A 15342-nucleotide genomic window follows, 5' to 3' on the forward strand; every position below is an offset into this window, starting at 1 on the left:
ACTCTAGGGTAGATTTGGAAAGTACCTCTCTCAAAGTAGTTATCATTATGATATTTGCTATAAGCTACCAGAGGTATATGAATATAAACGTCATAGAAAAATCAACTTAGATCACTCAGTATGTTTCGCTTAAATCCAAGCTACCAATTATAACTATCGAGTTTTACACGCGTCTCCCTCAACGTTGTTAACGCTGTGGACGAATTTGCATGATTATTACTACGTCGGAAATTATTACAACTCCCATGTTTACCTAAAGTATTTCTGCCGTTGGCATTTTTACCGCCGCTATATTTATACCCTTTGCATTTTTACCCTTGACATTTGATAAGGAACCAGGGGAGAGAGAGAGAGAGAGAGAGAGGGGGGCGGGGGTAGGGGCGGCGGAGCGGATTTACAATGGTTAACAATCACATGGTATTTTCAGGACTAATTATATAAATATTTAAATAAATTTGAATTGAATTGAATTGAAAATTCATTCTAATTCAACTCGATGCCTGTAAAGCACCTGAGAACACATTTTTACACATTCATGTCCATAAGGTTAGCGAATAAAGGAAAAGATATATAGTAGATATCACTGGAAGCGAACGTTACAGCTGTGTATATGATTAGAAAAGAAACAACATTAAGAAAAGACAATATCCGTGGTGTAATGAATTATAATTATATTTCATGAAGTAATGCAGATTGTCGTACCTGAAACGCATACGGTATCGGTAAGTGGGTATGGTAAGGGCCCCATTTCATAACAAGTTGATATGATAGCAACTCTTGCTGGAATGGCAATTGTCATGATTGTGGACAAGAATCCAGCCTCTTGACTGGCTGTTGCCAATGTGGCAAGTTAAATTGCCATTCCAGCAAAAGTTGCTAGCCTAATATATTTTATGAAATGGGGCCCAGATAACATTTTTTGTTAGATACAACGAAGGGTGGCTTAAAATAATTCATCACCCGAAATAAAATTGACATGATTTTTAAAGTAAATTTGTAATCATAAGCATGTATGCAAATGACTTTGGTAGATGGTATACTTTCAAAGACCTATTAAAAGGTCTGTTGTTTTCAGATGGGGCTGTTTATTGCATCGTTGCAAAATGTTAAAACACAGTTGTTTAAAGATACTAGTTTTCTCTCTTCAATTCTGCAATTATTATTCGCTCCTTTCTGTCTACAGCCCCACGAGTATCTGGATGACGATGACGCCGACTACTTGCGGCGAATGTACTTCGAATTCCGGAGGCATTTCGAAGACCGTAGACAGTTCGCGGTCCTTGGGCTGGATCGAGTAGGCAAATGGCCCCATAACGCAATAGCCGCACAATTTGTAGACGATCTTCCCGCCAGGATTAGCGGCTTGAGGAACATGATATGCGCCTGCACGTACGTACGCGACGGAAATAACTACTTGTGGCACGCCGAAGAGCAATTGCTGACGCGTTTGACGCATTGGTTTGAAGTCGATGGACTGTGGCAATGGCAACATGGAGACGGGTCAAAAAGTCAAAGTCACACCATCCACATCCTAACATACTTCTCTCCTTGCTGGAGATGTTGTGACAGAATCCGAGATCTTGCTTCCATCATTCGTAGGCTCGGACTTCACGAGACTGTTCGTGTCGTCATCGGCTTCATTGAACCGTACGGTTCGAATAAGGAGGTGGACCGTTGCAAGGAGAGAATGGCTTGCATGGAGAGTGCGAACTTGCGGTTCGGCTACCTTCCGCCACTAGGCAACGACAGCTATAAGAAGATGGCTCTTTGTTATGAAGATCCCGAAAGGGGCTATACTGCCACCGGAACGAAGCAATCTTTTGTTCCATTATCGCATCGCTTGATTGTCCCTGGTCTGCCGTTGAGACATCGACCATTGCGAGAGTGCCCAAACCCACGCCAGATGGTCAGCGAGTACAGGCAAGAATTCCCTGAAGGTAACTCAAACTTCGGAAGTCCCACACGCCAAAGGAACTGTTTCCCTCGATCTGGTCGGTACTCACAAAGCAATCATGTTCAACGGTTTCCTGCAGGCATTCCGTCGTTACCCGGAGAGGAGACGTTCGTTGACGGTCCGGATGTGACATGTGAGCAAAATAATGACTGGCCATACTCTTTATTTTCCTGTCACCACACTTCTTCATATCCCAAAGAGCTTTAACACACACACACACACACACACACACATACATGGTTATGGCGTCAACCGTGGACCAAGTTTAGTGCTATGCAATAGAGGACGTATGTAGAATATAATCTAATTAGCGCTTTTGAATTTGAAAACAATTAATTAACTGCTTAGAATAATTATTTTTTACAAACGCGCTAATATTTTATTATATTAATATATATCTTTAATATTTGATGTTATGCATTCAACTGTGGACGTTCTACAAGTGCGCATGTGCAAATCACCATCACACGTTACACAAAATGTACCTCACACCGCGGACGTACCCGCAAACAGGTGCAATAACCGACGGTCCTTGATCTCATACCGATATAGACATATGCTGGATATCGGTAGGCCCTATACGTGCCAAACCAGTTTTTGGGAAAACTTCGCTTGAAATACCGTTAGTGAGCGGTTAAGCAGCTACATTAATTTCAGTCAGAGACTGGGGGGGGGGGGGGGGGGGGGGGGGTAGGGGGCGGGGCGGAGGTCTGCACTCAAACATGAAAATGACATAGGGATTGGAATGCATTGGAATAAGTTACCATTGGAATTGAAACAAAAACCAACGTTTGTAAGCTTTAAAAACGCACTTGACCGAAACTGTTGACAACTTTTTCAGTTTCCCCTTTTGTATGGGCTTCTCTCTCCCTATCTCTCCTCTCTCTCCTTCTCTCTCTCTGTGTTTCTCTTTCTGTCTGTCTCCCTCATTCTCTCTCTCTCCTGAACTCTCATTTTTTTTCGTCTCTTTCATTTTAAACTACGGCGATGTACTTGTATAATTGTACATGGTTATCTTTGATTGATCATGTTTGTTTCTGTCGAAATGTGTGCCGCAGTTTCATCAACATATTATTTTTTTTCTATATTTTTTTGTTTTTAAGTATGAGTTTTGTTTGTTTGTTTGTTTGTTTTTTGGTTTCTTTGTTCATTTCTGTATAAAATGTATATCTATGTTGTATTTTTTATCCTCACGGACCTGCGGAAGAACAGCCTTCGGGCTGAAGTATGTGCCGTGCATAAATAAATGAATGAAATGAAATGAAAAAAAAAAAAAAACCTTTAGCTGACCATCTCAACGGAAAGGAGGGGGGGGGGGGGGGTGCTTTAGGTGATACACTCCAAAAAATAGAAAGTCGTTTGGGCACTAAAAAAAAAATTGTGTGGGTCTTTCTGTACGCCTATATACCACGTCAGGCTAAATTCAAATTCAAATTCAAAGTTTATTTCATTTTTCGACAAAACATATGTTCCACTTCTTTTGATAACAGAGAATAAGGTAAATAATAAGAACATAGTGAAATAAATAGACTGTACAATTGAGGACCTATAGTAATCATACATTGTATAAAAAAAAGAAACAGAAGTGATCAAAGTGAAGTACATGTATACCGTTGCTTAAAGTGCGAAAAATGGAGGGACCCACTAAAAAGACACTAAAAAGACCCACTATTAAAAAAGAAAGAAAGAGAGAGAGAGAGAGAGAGAGAGGCTGTTCAAAGGTAAACGTAGGTAGGCCTAATAATTTTGATGTTTAAGGGTAAGAGGGTAAAAAAGGGAAAAGGGTAAATTTGGGGATTTTTGTGACAAATAAAAAAATTGTTGCCATTGGGTGACAAATTGTAAAATGGTGGGTTATCGGGTGACAGTGCCCCCCCCCCCCCCCAAAAAAAAAGGGGGGGTCTTTTTGATCGCACGTATGAACTGAATGTTGATTACCTATAGACGGTAATTTAATATAGGCCCTGCCGACATCCTACAATGGGCAGAGCTGTCTACCGGTGAGATCGAGGACCGTATATTACATCATTATCACAGATACCACAGTACATCCGCCATGTACGGTAATAATTTGTGTGACGTACGTGTGATCGTGATTTGCGCAAGCGCAGTTGTAGAACGTCCGCGGCTGAATGCCAAGCAGAAACATTAAATACATGTAGTGATAATTGCACTTGAATCTAGATCGTTTAAATTATTCTATCAGTTTTTAAGATCAAACGGGATAAACAAATTATATTCTACATAGGCTACATGTACGTCCTCTATTGACTAAAACCAAACTAAAAAAAAATAATAATAATAAACCCCAAAGCTCTCATAAAGCAAAATAAACTTGTGCTACCACTCTCGCTAGCCCTGAGTTACCCTTCCTAGCGGAGGTCTTCGGGGATAACTACTACAAGGTACAAGGTACTGCATATAGCACTAACTTACATTTGGACGAGCCGTAATTACCGTTGTTCAAGGGTCGGGTCCCGTCACTTTCACGGAATTAAATCACATCGGGGGGGGGGGGGGGCTACTTTTAACGGGACTGATGTATACAATAATCCAATTGGAATGTTATCCCATTTTAACCCATGGCTTTTACCCATGCACCTTCTTCATATATTGGAACTACCGTCATGACCATGTGACCAATTACATCAAAACACACCAGATATAATGAACATAGTTTTTTTTTTATATGTATACAGGTGTATTCTAGACTTGTATCGCCCTTTTTATGAAATGTGCTGGTGGATTACTAGCAATTGCATGAGATGAATATGTTTTGATGTGTCCCCCCCCCCCCCCCCAAGGGTGGTGGGGGGCGAGTACACGGCAACATAATTTAGGCCCTGCCGATATTCGCCACCAGTATGAGATCGAGGACCGTCCATTATCGCAGATACGTCCGCAGTGTGAGGTATATTTTTTGTGACGTGTGATCGGGAGTTGCGCAAGCGCAGTTGTGGAACGTCCGCAGTTGAATGCAAATTTAAACATTCAAAATTGATAATTGCTCTGAATCTAGCTCGTTTAAATCATTCTTAACAGATTTTAAATTCAACAGGGCTAAATACTTTTGTTTCTACATGCTTGTACGTCCTCTACTGCACAGCACTAAACTCCATTTGGAGGAGCCCTAGTTGTTCAAGGGTCCCTGTCACTTTTGCCAATTTCAGTGGGTCACGTGCCAACTGGTTTCAATGGGGACAAATTCTATTGTTTCACTTTCCATGTACAACAGTACTCCCAATTGTCAATGTGTATTCAATAGGGATCTCCAATGGGGATTCAATTGGATATTCATCCTTGGATAGCCAAATAAGAAAATTATTGTTTCATTTGGAACACAAATTAACAGTTGGCCATATTTTGGTTATAGGTACGGTATGTGCAATGAAACTTAGGTACACTGGGGCATAAAAAGCATGGATGTTCCCAAAAAAAGATGTATATGTTCCTTATTATTCCTCTGTAACACCACTCTTTTCTTAGTAATTTCCTTTCTTATTTATTTAATTCATTCAATGCACAACCTTCATGCCACCACTAAAGAAGTTTTGTCATTTATTAAGCTTTGTTCATACTTCCACCGCAATGTGATATGTGTTACCAATATACATATTAACAATTTGCTGCCAAAACTCATCACAACAATGAAACTTTATTACGATATCTCAATGCTGTGATTTGGAAATAGATTGACATTCCTTCAACTCAACTCAACTGCATCGCAGTGCAGTGGAAGTATCGTTCTTATCGTTCCAGTTTTTGTTTTTTTTATCCGAGTTTGTCCCGTAACGGAAGTGGCCGGAATTACCTCACAGCACTCACAGCAATGGTTCTCACACCTTCTCGGCACCTCTACCAATTTGGGGCATCCTCCTTTCTTAAGCCAATCTTCCAGGGGGGCATTTCATGAAGCATTTTGTCCGACAAGTTGTCGGACAAATTGGGCTCTCAGCCAATCAAATGCAAGGATTCCAATAGCTTGTAACAGTTTGTCAGAAAAATATCCGACCAAAATGCTTTATGAAATGCCCCCCCCCCCCAGCTCTTAATTCCTCCACCTGCCTCTTTCCCTCTTTCCACATTTTCTTTGGTCGATCTCCCTTGCTTTCGTAGCTCATTTACTTTAAACTGTGACACCTTCCTCAGGACATCCTCCTCCTTCTTCCTCAACACATGTCCATACCATCACACTCCATTTGCCTTTGCCAGCTGTTCCATTGATTCCTTCAACCCAAGCATCTCCATTATATCCTCAGTCACCCAGTGCCCAGTCACTGGGTATTCCCCTCCCCTCTTGCACAACCTGACACTTATAGTTCCATCATCACAACAACCCCTATCTCTCCACTTGAAATAATCATATCTACATCAAAAGACCTTTGAGTTTGCAAGAATCTGGTTAGAACAAAGAAACTAATATACGTCCAGTCTGACGCACATTTAATTATTGGATGCATGAAATTTGTCCCAGGCAAACTAGGACACTAAAGGGACATTGTATTCCACACCATTTCAACTCTACAATGACGAAAAAACAAAATATCCAGCCAAATAGTAAGTACGCGATCAGAAAACATTTGTTAAACAGTCCACCATGTCAGTTGGATGTTTATAAAGGTCTAAACTTTAAACAACATTCACATTATGTCACTTCAAATTGACAGATGACACTTGCAAGCTTTGTGGGACATTATGCTAATCTCAGCCTAATGTCACACTGTCCTGAATGATGTTAACTCCCGATGGACACAAGATTATGGAATTTTTAGAATTTAGTGATCAGGAAGGTGCTCCAGGAGGCCCAAAAACACTACCAGCGGTCACACAATGTTTTCAAAAGCCAACACAAATGACTACGGCAACACCAATGTGACATTTTCCATAATCGTGTGTCCATCGGGAATCAAAATCGGGGCAGTATGATGCCTGCTTTAATGTTGCATGGCTTTGACCTGAACTGTGTAAAGACCTGTTCCTTCTCTGGCCACTCAGTCAATGTACTCTGGAATTAAATGGCACATACATGTAACACTTCTACCACGAGTGGCATATTTTCCCTCTACACAACAGACACAATGTCTCATTGAAGCAATACCAGCAAAACTCAGAAGCAAAAGTGTACCTTCACATGGCAAGAATTAGATTTAATCACTGTTATACAAATTGAAGCACGATATCAGACACGTGTCTAGCATGGTGCCGTAATTCTGTGCTCTAATGTACCTTACCCTTCATTATCGTTCTAATATACTTCAATTATGGATGATATTTGCATCAGATTTTATTGTAGTTCTTTTTTTGGTGACAGTGCAGTGATTGAGTGAACATAAATGTCCGAATGCAATAGCAATGCGAAGGTGTCATGCCTCAACATACATGATGCATGCACAAAGACAGCAATCATTGCAAATTATTCAAATACATACTATGTAGTCCCGTTTTTACTGACACAATAAAATTAACAGACTATAGCTCATATGTGTGCTACTTTTACAGCACACAAACACTCTACATGTCATGTACATTCCCACTGCACATTCCTCATTTAAATGTAAAAAGAGTGCAGTGACAACCATCTGAAACACCTCGAGTGTTGTTTGTTTTTTTTAATTCATGTGACTTTCAGTATCTGTATTGATATCCTAGTCATTCTAATTTGCACTCTAATGTCATTAAACTCCTTGCACATTTATGCATGTAACTGCTAAACACCAATTTCAGTCATTGGAATTGTATTCACATTCGAAGTGTTTGGGTGTAATTATACAATATAAGACAAATAAGCTGTAACTACTAACTACTTTACAAATGTCTAAGGATTTATAGCTAATATGCCAAATACAAACAATGAACATCTTAAAACATTTAAAAAATGCATCAACGAGTGGGTAACACAAGCCAATATACCATTACACTGCCACCTGAAAGTCGGCATGCACTGTACTGAGACAAACTAATCCCTTCATAGAATTCTAATTCCACCTGAATGAAGTTCAATCATTACCATTTATTAAAACTATCTCAATTCATAATCTAACTTTTCCTTGACCCTGTACACTCTTAACAAAATATTAAATTCTCAAATGGTAATAGATATGTCATGTGGTTAGAATCTTAGATATTCTAAACTAAGCCTACGTAAAGATAATTACAAAACCTTCAAACTTTTAAGAGCCTTCAAAAGGTTCTTACCAATAGATGTCCCTTATCTCATTTTTGTTTTTTTTTGTTTTTTAAATGTCCCCTCAAGAACCTTGAGGTACCCAGGTTTCTAGGTTCACCTCTCACAACAATTTCCTAAACATTTTTGGTTCTAATTCAAGTTTACTATTTTTTTTTTCTACAAATTGATCTACCATATGTGAGGAATCGGCTGTCTGATTTGATCAAACCAAGAGTGCAGCTTTATGTTCACAGATGTCTGTGAGTAATTGTATTATGTCATTTTCTTCAATTCTCATCTTTTTACCAATTTTTAGTGGAAATAACAAGTTACAACATATACCTCAAATACAAGGTACTGCAAAATTAGAATTCACTGTTGCAATCAATAAGTGGTCCCTTTAAAAAACACTTTACATTGAGGTATTGACCAATAGTCATTACCAATGTTCTCAACAAAAATCCATGAAACTACAACTACTGGGCTAGTCAATAAAGTGTGAACTTGCCAACAAGAAGTGAAATATTCTAATGGAATAAATCTACACACCTTTTTATTTGGGCTTATTCAACCACACGTGCTTGTTTTGCATTTGCGTTCTCAAGGTCAAAATTGTAATTACATTGCATCAAAATGGCTCACTTCATTTGTGGAAAACTACAAGATAATACAACAAAATCTTCAAAATCATAACCACTGTGACGAGTCACATATAAAGTGTGAGCTTGCAGACAAGTAGGCCTACGAAATTTTAATGGAATAAATCTACATGTGGTTTTAATTAGGCGTAACTCAACCACAAGTGTTTGCATTGTATCTGGGTTTTCAAAGTCAAAAGCATATATACATTTTTATCAAACTGACTTGCTTCTTTTGTGGAAAACTATATGATATCCTGTATTGTAGAAACTACAATATAATACAATATAATACGAAATCTTCAAAACCACAACCATACTGTGGCGAGTCACATAATAAAGTGTGAAACTGCCAACAAGTGCAAGACATATGAATAGAATAAATCTATTTTCGTTTTTAGGCTCAATTCAACGACAGGTGCTTGCATTGCATCTGGGTTCTCAAGGTCAAAAGTGTATATACATTCCATTAAAATGACTCACTTTTGGCCCCAACAATTGCAGGCACATACTTTTGATGAGAAACTTTTTGAGGTGAAGTTACTTTAAAAAAGATGATTCAATTATGCAACAAAATGCCTGATAAAATAAACAAGTTTGAAATTTGTTCATACTTGGAAATGATCCATGATCTTCTTTCTTAGAGAACAAAACAGGATCAATTCTTCATGTAGGGAAAACAATCTTATTTTTGTAGTAATTAAGATCTACAAGCATTATATCACCACATAATCATATTATAGGCCTACATACTTTTTTTTCTGAAATCAGGATTTGCTAAGAATGAGCAAGCCCACTATTGTTATGGACAATTGCCTAATTGATTTTTTAGTTGAGGTTCAGGACAGTTGAAGAATGTGGTCCTCCTAATCTGGTGTTGACAGATTATGATGCCACACTTCCTCATATGTACCAACATGCTAACTTCTTAAAATTTTTGTGTGCCATTGCCTGTCATTTATATTTCCATCATTTCACCTCACTTGAAATTTGAAATGTACCAAACTTGTCAACATAATTTTCTGTGAATTTGTATATCTACATGTCAATCAATCGAACACATTTTCTGGTAGTTTACGTCATTTACATGCCCTACATGTATTTATACTTGATCATAAACTAATGCATATACACTGCAATCGGGAGGCTGAAGTGAAATACACTTTATTATTTTGCTAGTGCTTCAATTCAACTATTCACCAGCAAGACTCACTAGTAACCCAAATTCATACATGTATTTCACTTGTTAAGTGACCTCCAGTGTCTATTTCATGTGTTGTTTCCCCTAATTTCCTTGCATTTCACCATTATGCACTGGTCTTTGCCCAGTTTCTTACAGCCATATTGAAGTGCAAGCCCATTTCCATTAGAAAACAAACCATTGATTCTACACTTGAAACTTCTTCATACTTAGATAAATATCAAGACAAGAAAAAGTTTGTCCCACATTAACTTTTCTACATCTGTAACCAATGAGTTAAATGTTGATCTTTTAAATCGCAAAACAAATGTTGCATATATTTGTGCTCATCTTCAATTTTTCTTTTTAGCCAAATCTTGTGTGACAAACTGTTTTCTTTTGTTTTGTATTTACTATCAGTAATGTGTAATGGTTTGCAAATACAGATAAATAATCTTGCATCTTTATGAAAACAGGCAACTTACTGCAGTTCATTTCATTGTGGAAGTTAAGTGGACATAAAATGTGATAAATACAACACCAACCTTGTGGCGTTGTGCCACTGCGTCCATTATCACATAATTTGCAAAACAAATTCAAGCCGTATGATCCATCACTGTCCATGGCCACAATGAAATAACATGATTATGCAATGTAGGTCTAGTCCACCTACTACATGGAGAGCTTGTTCTTAAAAACTTCATTTAGTATGTATCTATTGATTTGGAAACATCAAAACAGTTACAATCTGGTATTCTTGACTCGATACAGCTGAAAAAAGAATATCCATGTTAGATCCTATCCAAGAAATCTAATGGATCCGCCTTTCTAATCTGATTCCTTACAAAATCTTTAATGTTGTGCCAATCCCGTCCCCGTAGTGATTTTTCACACTTAAGGCACTCTTCACACTGAGCTTTTCCTGGTAAACTTGTTGTTTCAAAACAAGTCTTCAGTCTCTTTGCTACAGCCAGTTTCTCTTCTTTAGTCCATGGTCTCTTTCTCTTCTGACCCCTTTCTCGTTTCGTACCTTTCACTTTGGAACCTGAATGGTAAAAACGACAAACGTTTACATTTGAATTTATCCAGCAAAAAAATGTTACTTGTAATTTCATAGGCATGAATGGCGTTCCAGGAAATGGAAAACTCATTGGCTTGCTACTGTTACTTTCAATCAGAGGTAGGTTATACATAGAGTACAAGGCTTGTAATTTAGGCCCCAGTCCCATATAGTTAGAGAATCAACACGGCAGTCCTGGACCATACATGGTGGCTACAAGGACCATACCCCCCCCCCCCCCCCCCCCCCCCCCCCCCCCCACCCCCCAGATGTCACCATCTCCCTGCACCGTCAAGCCCCAGTTCCATATATACTATACAGGCCAAAAGTTTGGACACACCTTCTCATTAAAAACGTTTTCTTTATTTTCATGAGCACCCTTTCTTGTAATTACTGCTTTGAACACTTTTGGCATTCTCTCAATGACCTTCAAGAGGTAGTCTCCTGAAATGTTTTTCATGTCACAGGTGTGCGTTACTAGGGTGAATTACACTGTATACAGTGGATTTTTTTTTTTGGTTGTTCTATCAGCAGGATTGGAATTATCAGTTGTGTTGTGCAGAAATAAGTTTAGTACACAGCTGACAGCCCTATTTGACAACTGTTAAAATTCATATTATGGCAAGAACTATAATGAGCTTTTAGAAAAATGAGTGGTCATCATTACTTTAACAAATGAAGGCCAGTCAGTTCAGAAAACTGCAAAAACTTTAAATACAATGTATGTCCCCAAGTGGAGTCCAAAAACCACCAAGTGCTACAACGAAATTGGCACACATGAGGAAAGACTCAGGAAAGGAAGACCACGAGTCACTTCTGCTTCTGAGGATAGTTCATCCGAGTCACCAGCCTCAGAAATCGCAAGTTAACAACGGCTCAGATCAGAGACCAGGTGAATGCCACACAGAGTTCTAGCAGCAGCCCCATCTCCAGAACAACAATTAAGAGGAGACTGTGAATCAGGCCTTCATATGGTAAAATACATTTTTGTACCTGCTAGGAAACCACATGTAGGGGTGTTGCCATAATAATAGGGACACTGACCAGTGACCAGCGACTAGTGACCAGCTGTAATAGTGTGTGTGTTCATGCAAAACATGTCATATGGGGTACTGACAAGAATAAGACATAATGGCGGTCTTTATTGCATTTTCCTTATTTGGACTCCACAAGAAAAACAAAATAAAGGCCATCATTATGTCTTAAACTTTGCTCTGTACCCTATATGACATGGTTTACAAGAGCACACACACACTGCCATCATGAATAAACTCGAATTATCACTTTAAACAATGTGATGAATTCCCCAACCTAACACTAAGGGAATTAAAGCTCAACTAGCAATTATTTTAAAAAAAAAAAGATACCATGGCAATGTCAAATTTTTATTTTTGGTTCCGTTGAAATAACATTCAATTTGGCTCTGCGTCACTGTGTGAGCAAAAAGCTGCAATATAGCAAGACTATTTTCTTACCAGATTTGATCACTGCCTTTACTCTTCTAACTGCATTTTCTTTGTCAAACTGGCCAACATCAGAATGCTGTAGCTGGCTAGCATCTGTTGATACTTCAGCATCCATGACTATGTCCTCTTCATCAGCATCATGATCTACATCTGGATCAAGGGCATCGTCTAGTGGTACTTCTGGAAATGCAAATTCAAATTGGAGAATAAGATGCAAGAAATCATTATAAAAGAGGCATTTCACAAACCACAAAGGTTCCCAGCCTTATGGTAGTAAAAGGGGACATCATTGCAATCAAAAGATACCAGAATTGTATCTAAGTAAGCTCAAAATAATTATGTGGTAAACGACACTCAGTTTTGGGGGGAATTTCAAGGATTAGCTCATCAAACTTTTGATTATGAAGGTGAAAATCAGTAAACATATTTACACCAAAACCACAAGATACTAAAATCTTTTAAATTTTGGCCAAGAACACCACCTCACATCATTGTCGTATTGGGTCATGCAACATTCATAATGATAAATTATCAGGTAGTTAAGTAAAAGGGTTGACATATTTTTTTAATTCTGTCACTACTTTGCCTTATCATGAACTGCCTGTTGGCCTGATACTAGATTGTTCTTCAGTGGTTTAGTAGTATAAAATTATCAAAAAATATATCTCTAGATTTATATGTTCTTATTAAGTTATAAGCATCAGCTTCTGGAATTAACTATATTGGTTCTAATCTAAAATCATTTACACACTTAGACCTCTCCTTTTCCTTCTCTATTCTTCCCTGCTCCTCTTTCCTTGTTCTTCATTGTCCAGTATCTGTCTGAGGGCATTTCCTCAAATTCTGTTATTTCTGTGTATTGAGTTATTGTTGTTGTTGTCGTCGTTATGTTTTTTGTGGCCGATTGCATATCTTCCTTTCCGTTCAATTTTCCTGGCACACCTGGCCCCATAGTGTCTGTGCCACAAATGTGATATGTTACATAGTTTATACGTTTGCATCCTAAAATCCTAGTAAGTATTGTTTATAGTATCAGCATCATTATATTAATGAGTAAAATGTACAATAGTATATAGAAGAATTTAAAATGAATATATTGGTATAACAAATTGGTGCTGTTGTTGTTTTGTTCCAGTGTTCCACGTCTTACAAGCGTGGCTTTTTTTAGTGGAACACTGTTTTCCATCATTGTGATTATTTACTATTTTTGTTGCCATGACAAAGTGCATTGTTTCTTTTTTACGACATCATTCGTGTATAATATACTTTATATTGTATTGAAAAAATCCTTTATCAGACGAGTGCAAGAGAAATGAAAAAAAATTGTATCACTTTGGATTATGTCAACTTTTTCTTTTCTTTTCTATGTGATGATGGAAATGAATAAACTATTGAATTGAATTGAATTGAATTGAATTGAATAGACCTTGATTAAGAATATCGAACAATTTTCAAAACTGCCTCATTCAAAATTTAAAGCATACCATATTAAATAGTAGGCTTTTTAATCTTGGGAACTGACACTGTTTTATGTACCTACCAAGGTGTGAATGATCTCTCTATTGATTATTGAACTGCGATCAGGGAGACATTAAAGGCCTACATCCATTTTTTTTTTTTTGCGGGGGATACAAGTAATTTTTTCTTTGTTTTCAAAAATGATCCTGTTCAGATTACAATTATACATAAAAATAGTTATTGGGCTCAGTGGTGCTCTGATAACAATATCAGAACAAGCAGTACTGCCCACAATCTGTCTAACTTGAAGTACATGTACGTAGTGAATGTGTATGAGATAATGGGCCCAAGCCCTGTATACCACATGTTCTATGCACATTAAGTTCCACGCATTAAAGAACATCAATTATAACCGCATTATCTCTCACCCAATAATAACATTTCAGTCAAGCTTCCCAGAGTATATTAAGTGAATATTATTTAGTTGATAACATACCTTCTCCTTCATCAAGCTGAACCTCATCAAGAGTTGATCCATGAAGTTTACCAAGGGAGCCTTTGTCCATGCACATGAGAATCTTGGAAACCTTAGCTACTTGCATGACATGATCGGGAAGACGGTAAAAGTTCCGGTGAATGCGCACATCGTGTCCCATAAAATTGGCCAGCACATCAAGCTCATTGTCTCTTAAGTTCATCACTTGTGAGACCGTGGCAATATGCTTGCGCAACCTTGTAGATGTTATGTATGAAGGCTTGCTTGCACCACAAGATATGCTGAATTTCCTAACCACATCACTCCCTCTGATGTGGCCATTAGAACTTGTCAGGGCAAACACATAAGGATTGGTCTCATACACACCAGCATCTCCTCTCTTAGCAACCAACAAGTCCATACTCCTTTTCATCTCATTTGTAAGAAGAACAGGAACTGCACGTTGTTTCTTCCCCACAATTTCCAGACGCCACAGGTTTTTACCGAGTTTTGCTTCCCATTTGGACAGGCCATAGTCGTCAGTCACCTCATCACCTTGCTTACACTTGCTGAAGTCATCTAGTTTCATTTTGCTGACTTCTCCAGATCGTTTCCTGTTAAACACTATTATGGATGTCAATGTCAGCTCAGCTAGGTATCTGTACTCCTTAGATATGTCCTCATCTGTTGTCTCTTCATTGAGTTTTGTGATGACTTCTTCAGTCTCAGTTTTCAGATATGATGTAAGTTTAACTACATCCTTTGTGACAGGTAGGTAAGTAGGATTGTTCCTCTTATTCTCATTCAGGGTGCGTAATGCGTGACTCGATACACTCTCTGTCCACTTCAGCTCGCAGAGTCTGATGAATTGGTTGCATCTTCTTTCCATGGCTTCATTCTCTTCCATGATTGCCTGACCCAAAAGAACACCAGCTGCCTTCTTCA

General features: G+C 38.2%; 1 protein-coding gene across 1 annotated transcript; it reads right to left on the reverse strand.

Moving 5' to 3' along the window:
* Positions 1–1177: 1177 nt before the first annotated feature.
* On the reverse strand, positions 1178–14986 carry LOC139740751 (uncharacterized). The gene is made up of 4 exons (XM_071651327.1): positions 14419–14986; positions 12474–12644; positions 10784–10983; positions 1178–1474 (listed from the first exon to the last, which is right to left on the reverse strand). Exons 1-4 carry the CDS (start codon positions 14984–14986, stop codon positions 1178–1180), a joined length of 1236 nt encoding a protein of 411 aa, XP_071507428.1.
* Positions 14987–15342: the final 356 nt, after the last annotated feature.

The sequence above is a fragment of the Diadema antillarum genome, unplaced genomic scaffold, assembly GCF_040938485.1.
Source record: "Diadema antillarum isolate AM-2024a unplaced genomic scaffold, OU_Dant_1.0 seq00000877_RagTag, whole genome shotgun sequence".
Taxonomy (NCBI): Eukaryota; Metazoa; Echinodermata; class Echinoidea; order Diadematoida; family Diadematidae; genus Diadema; species Diadema antillarum.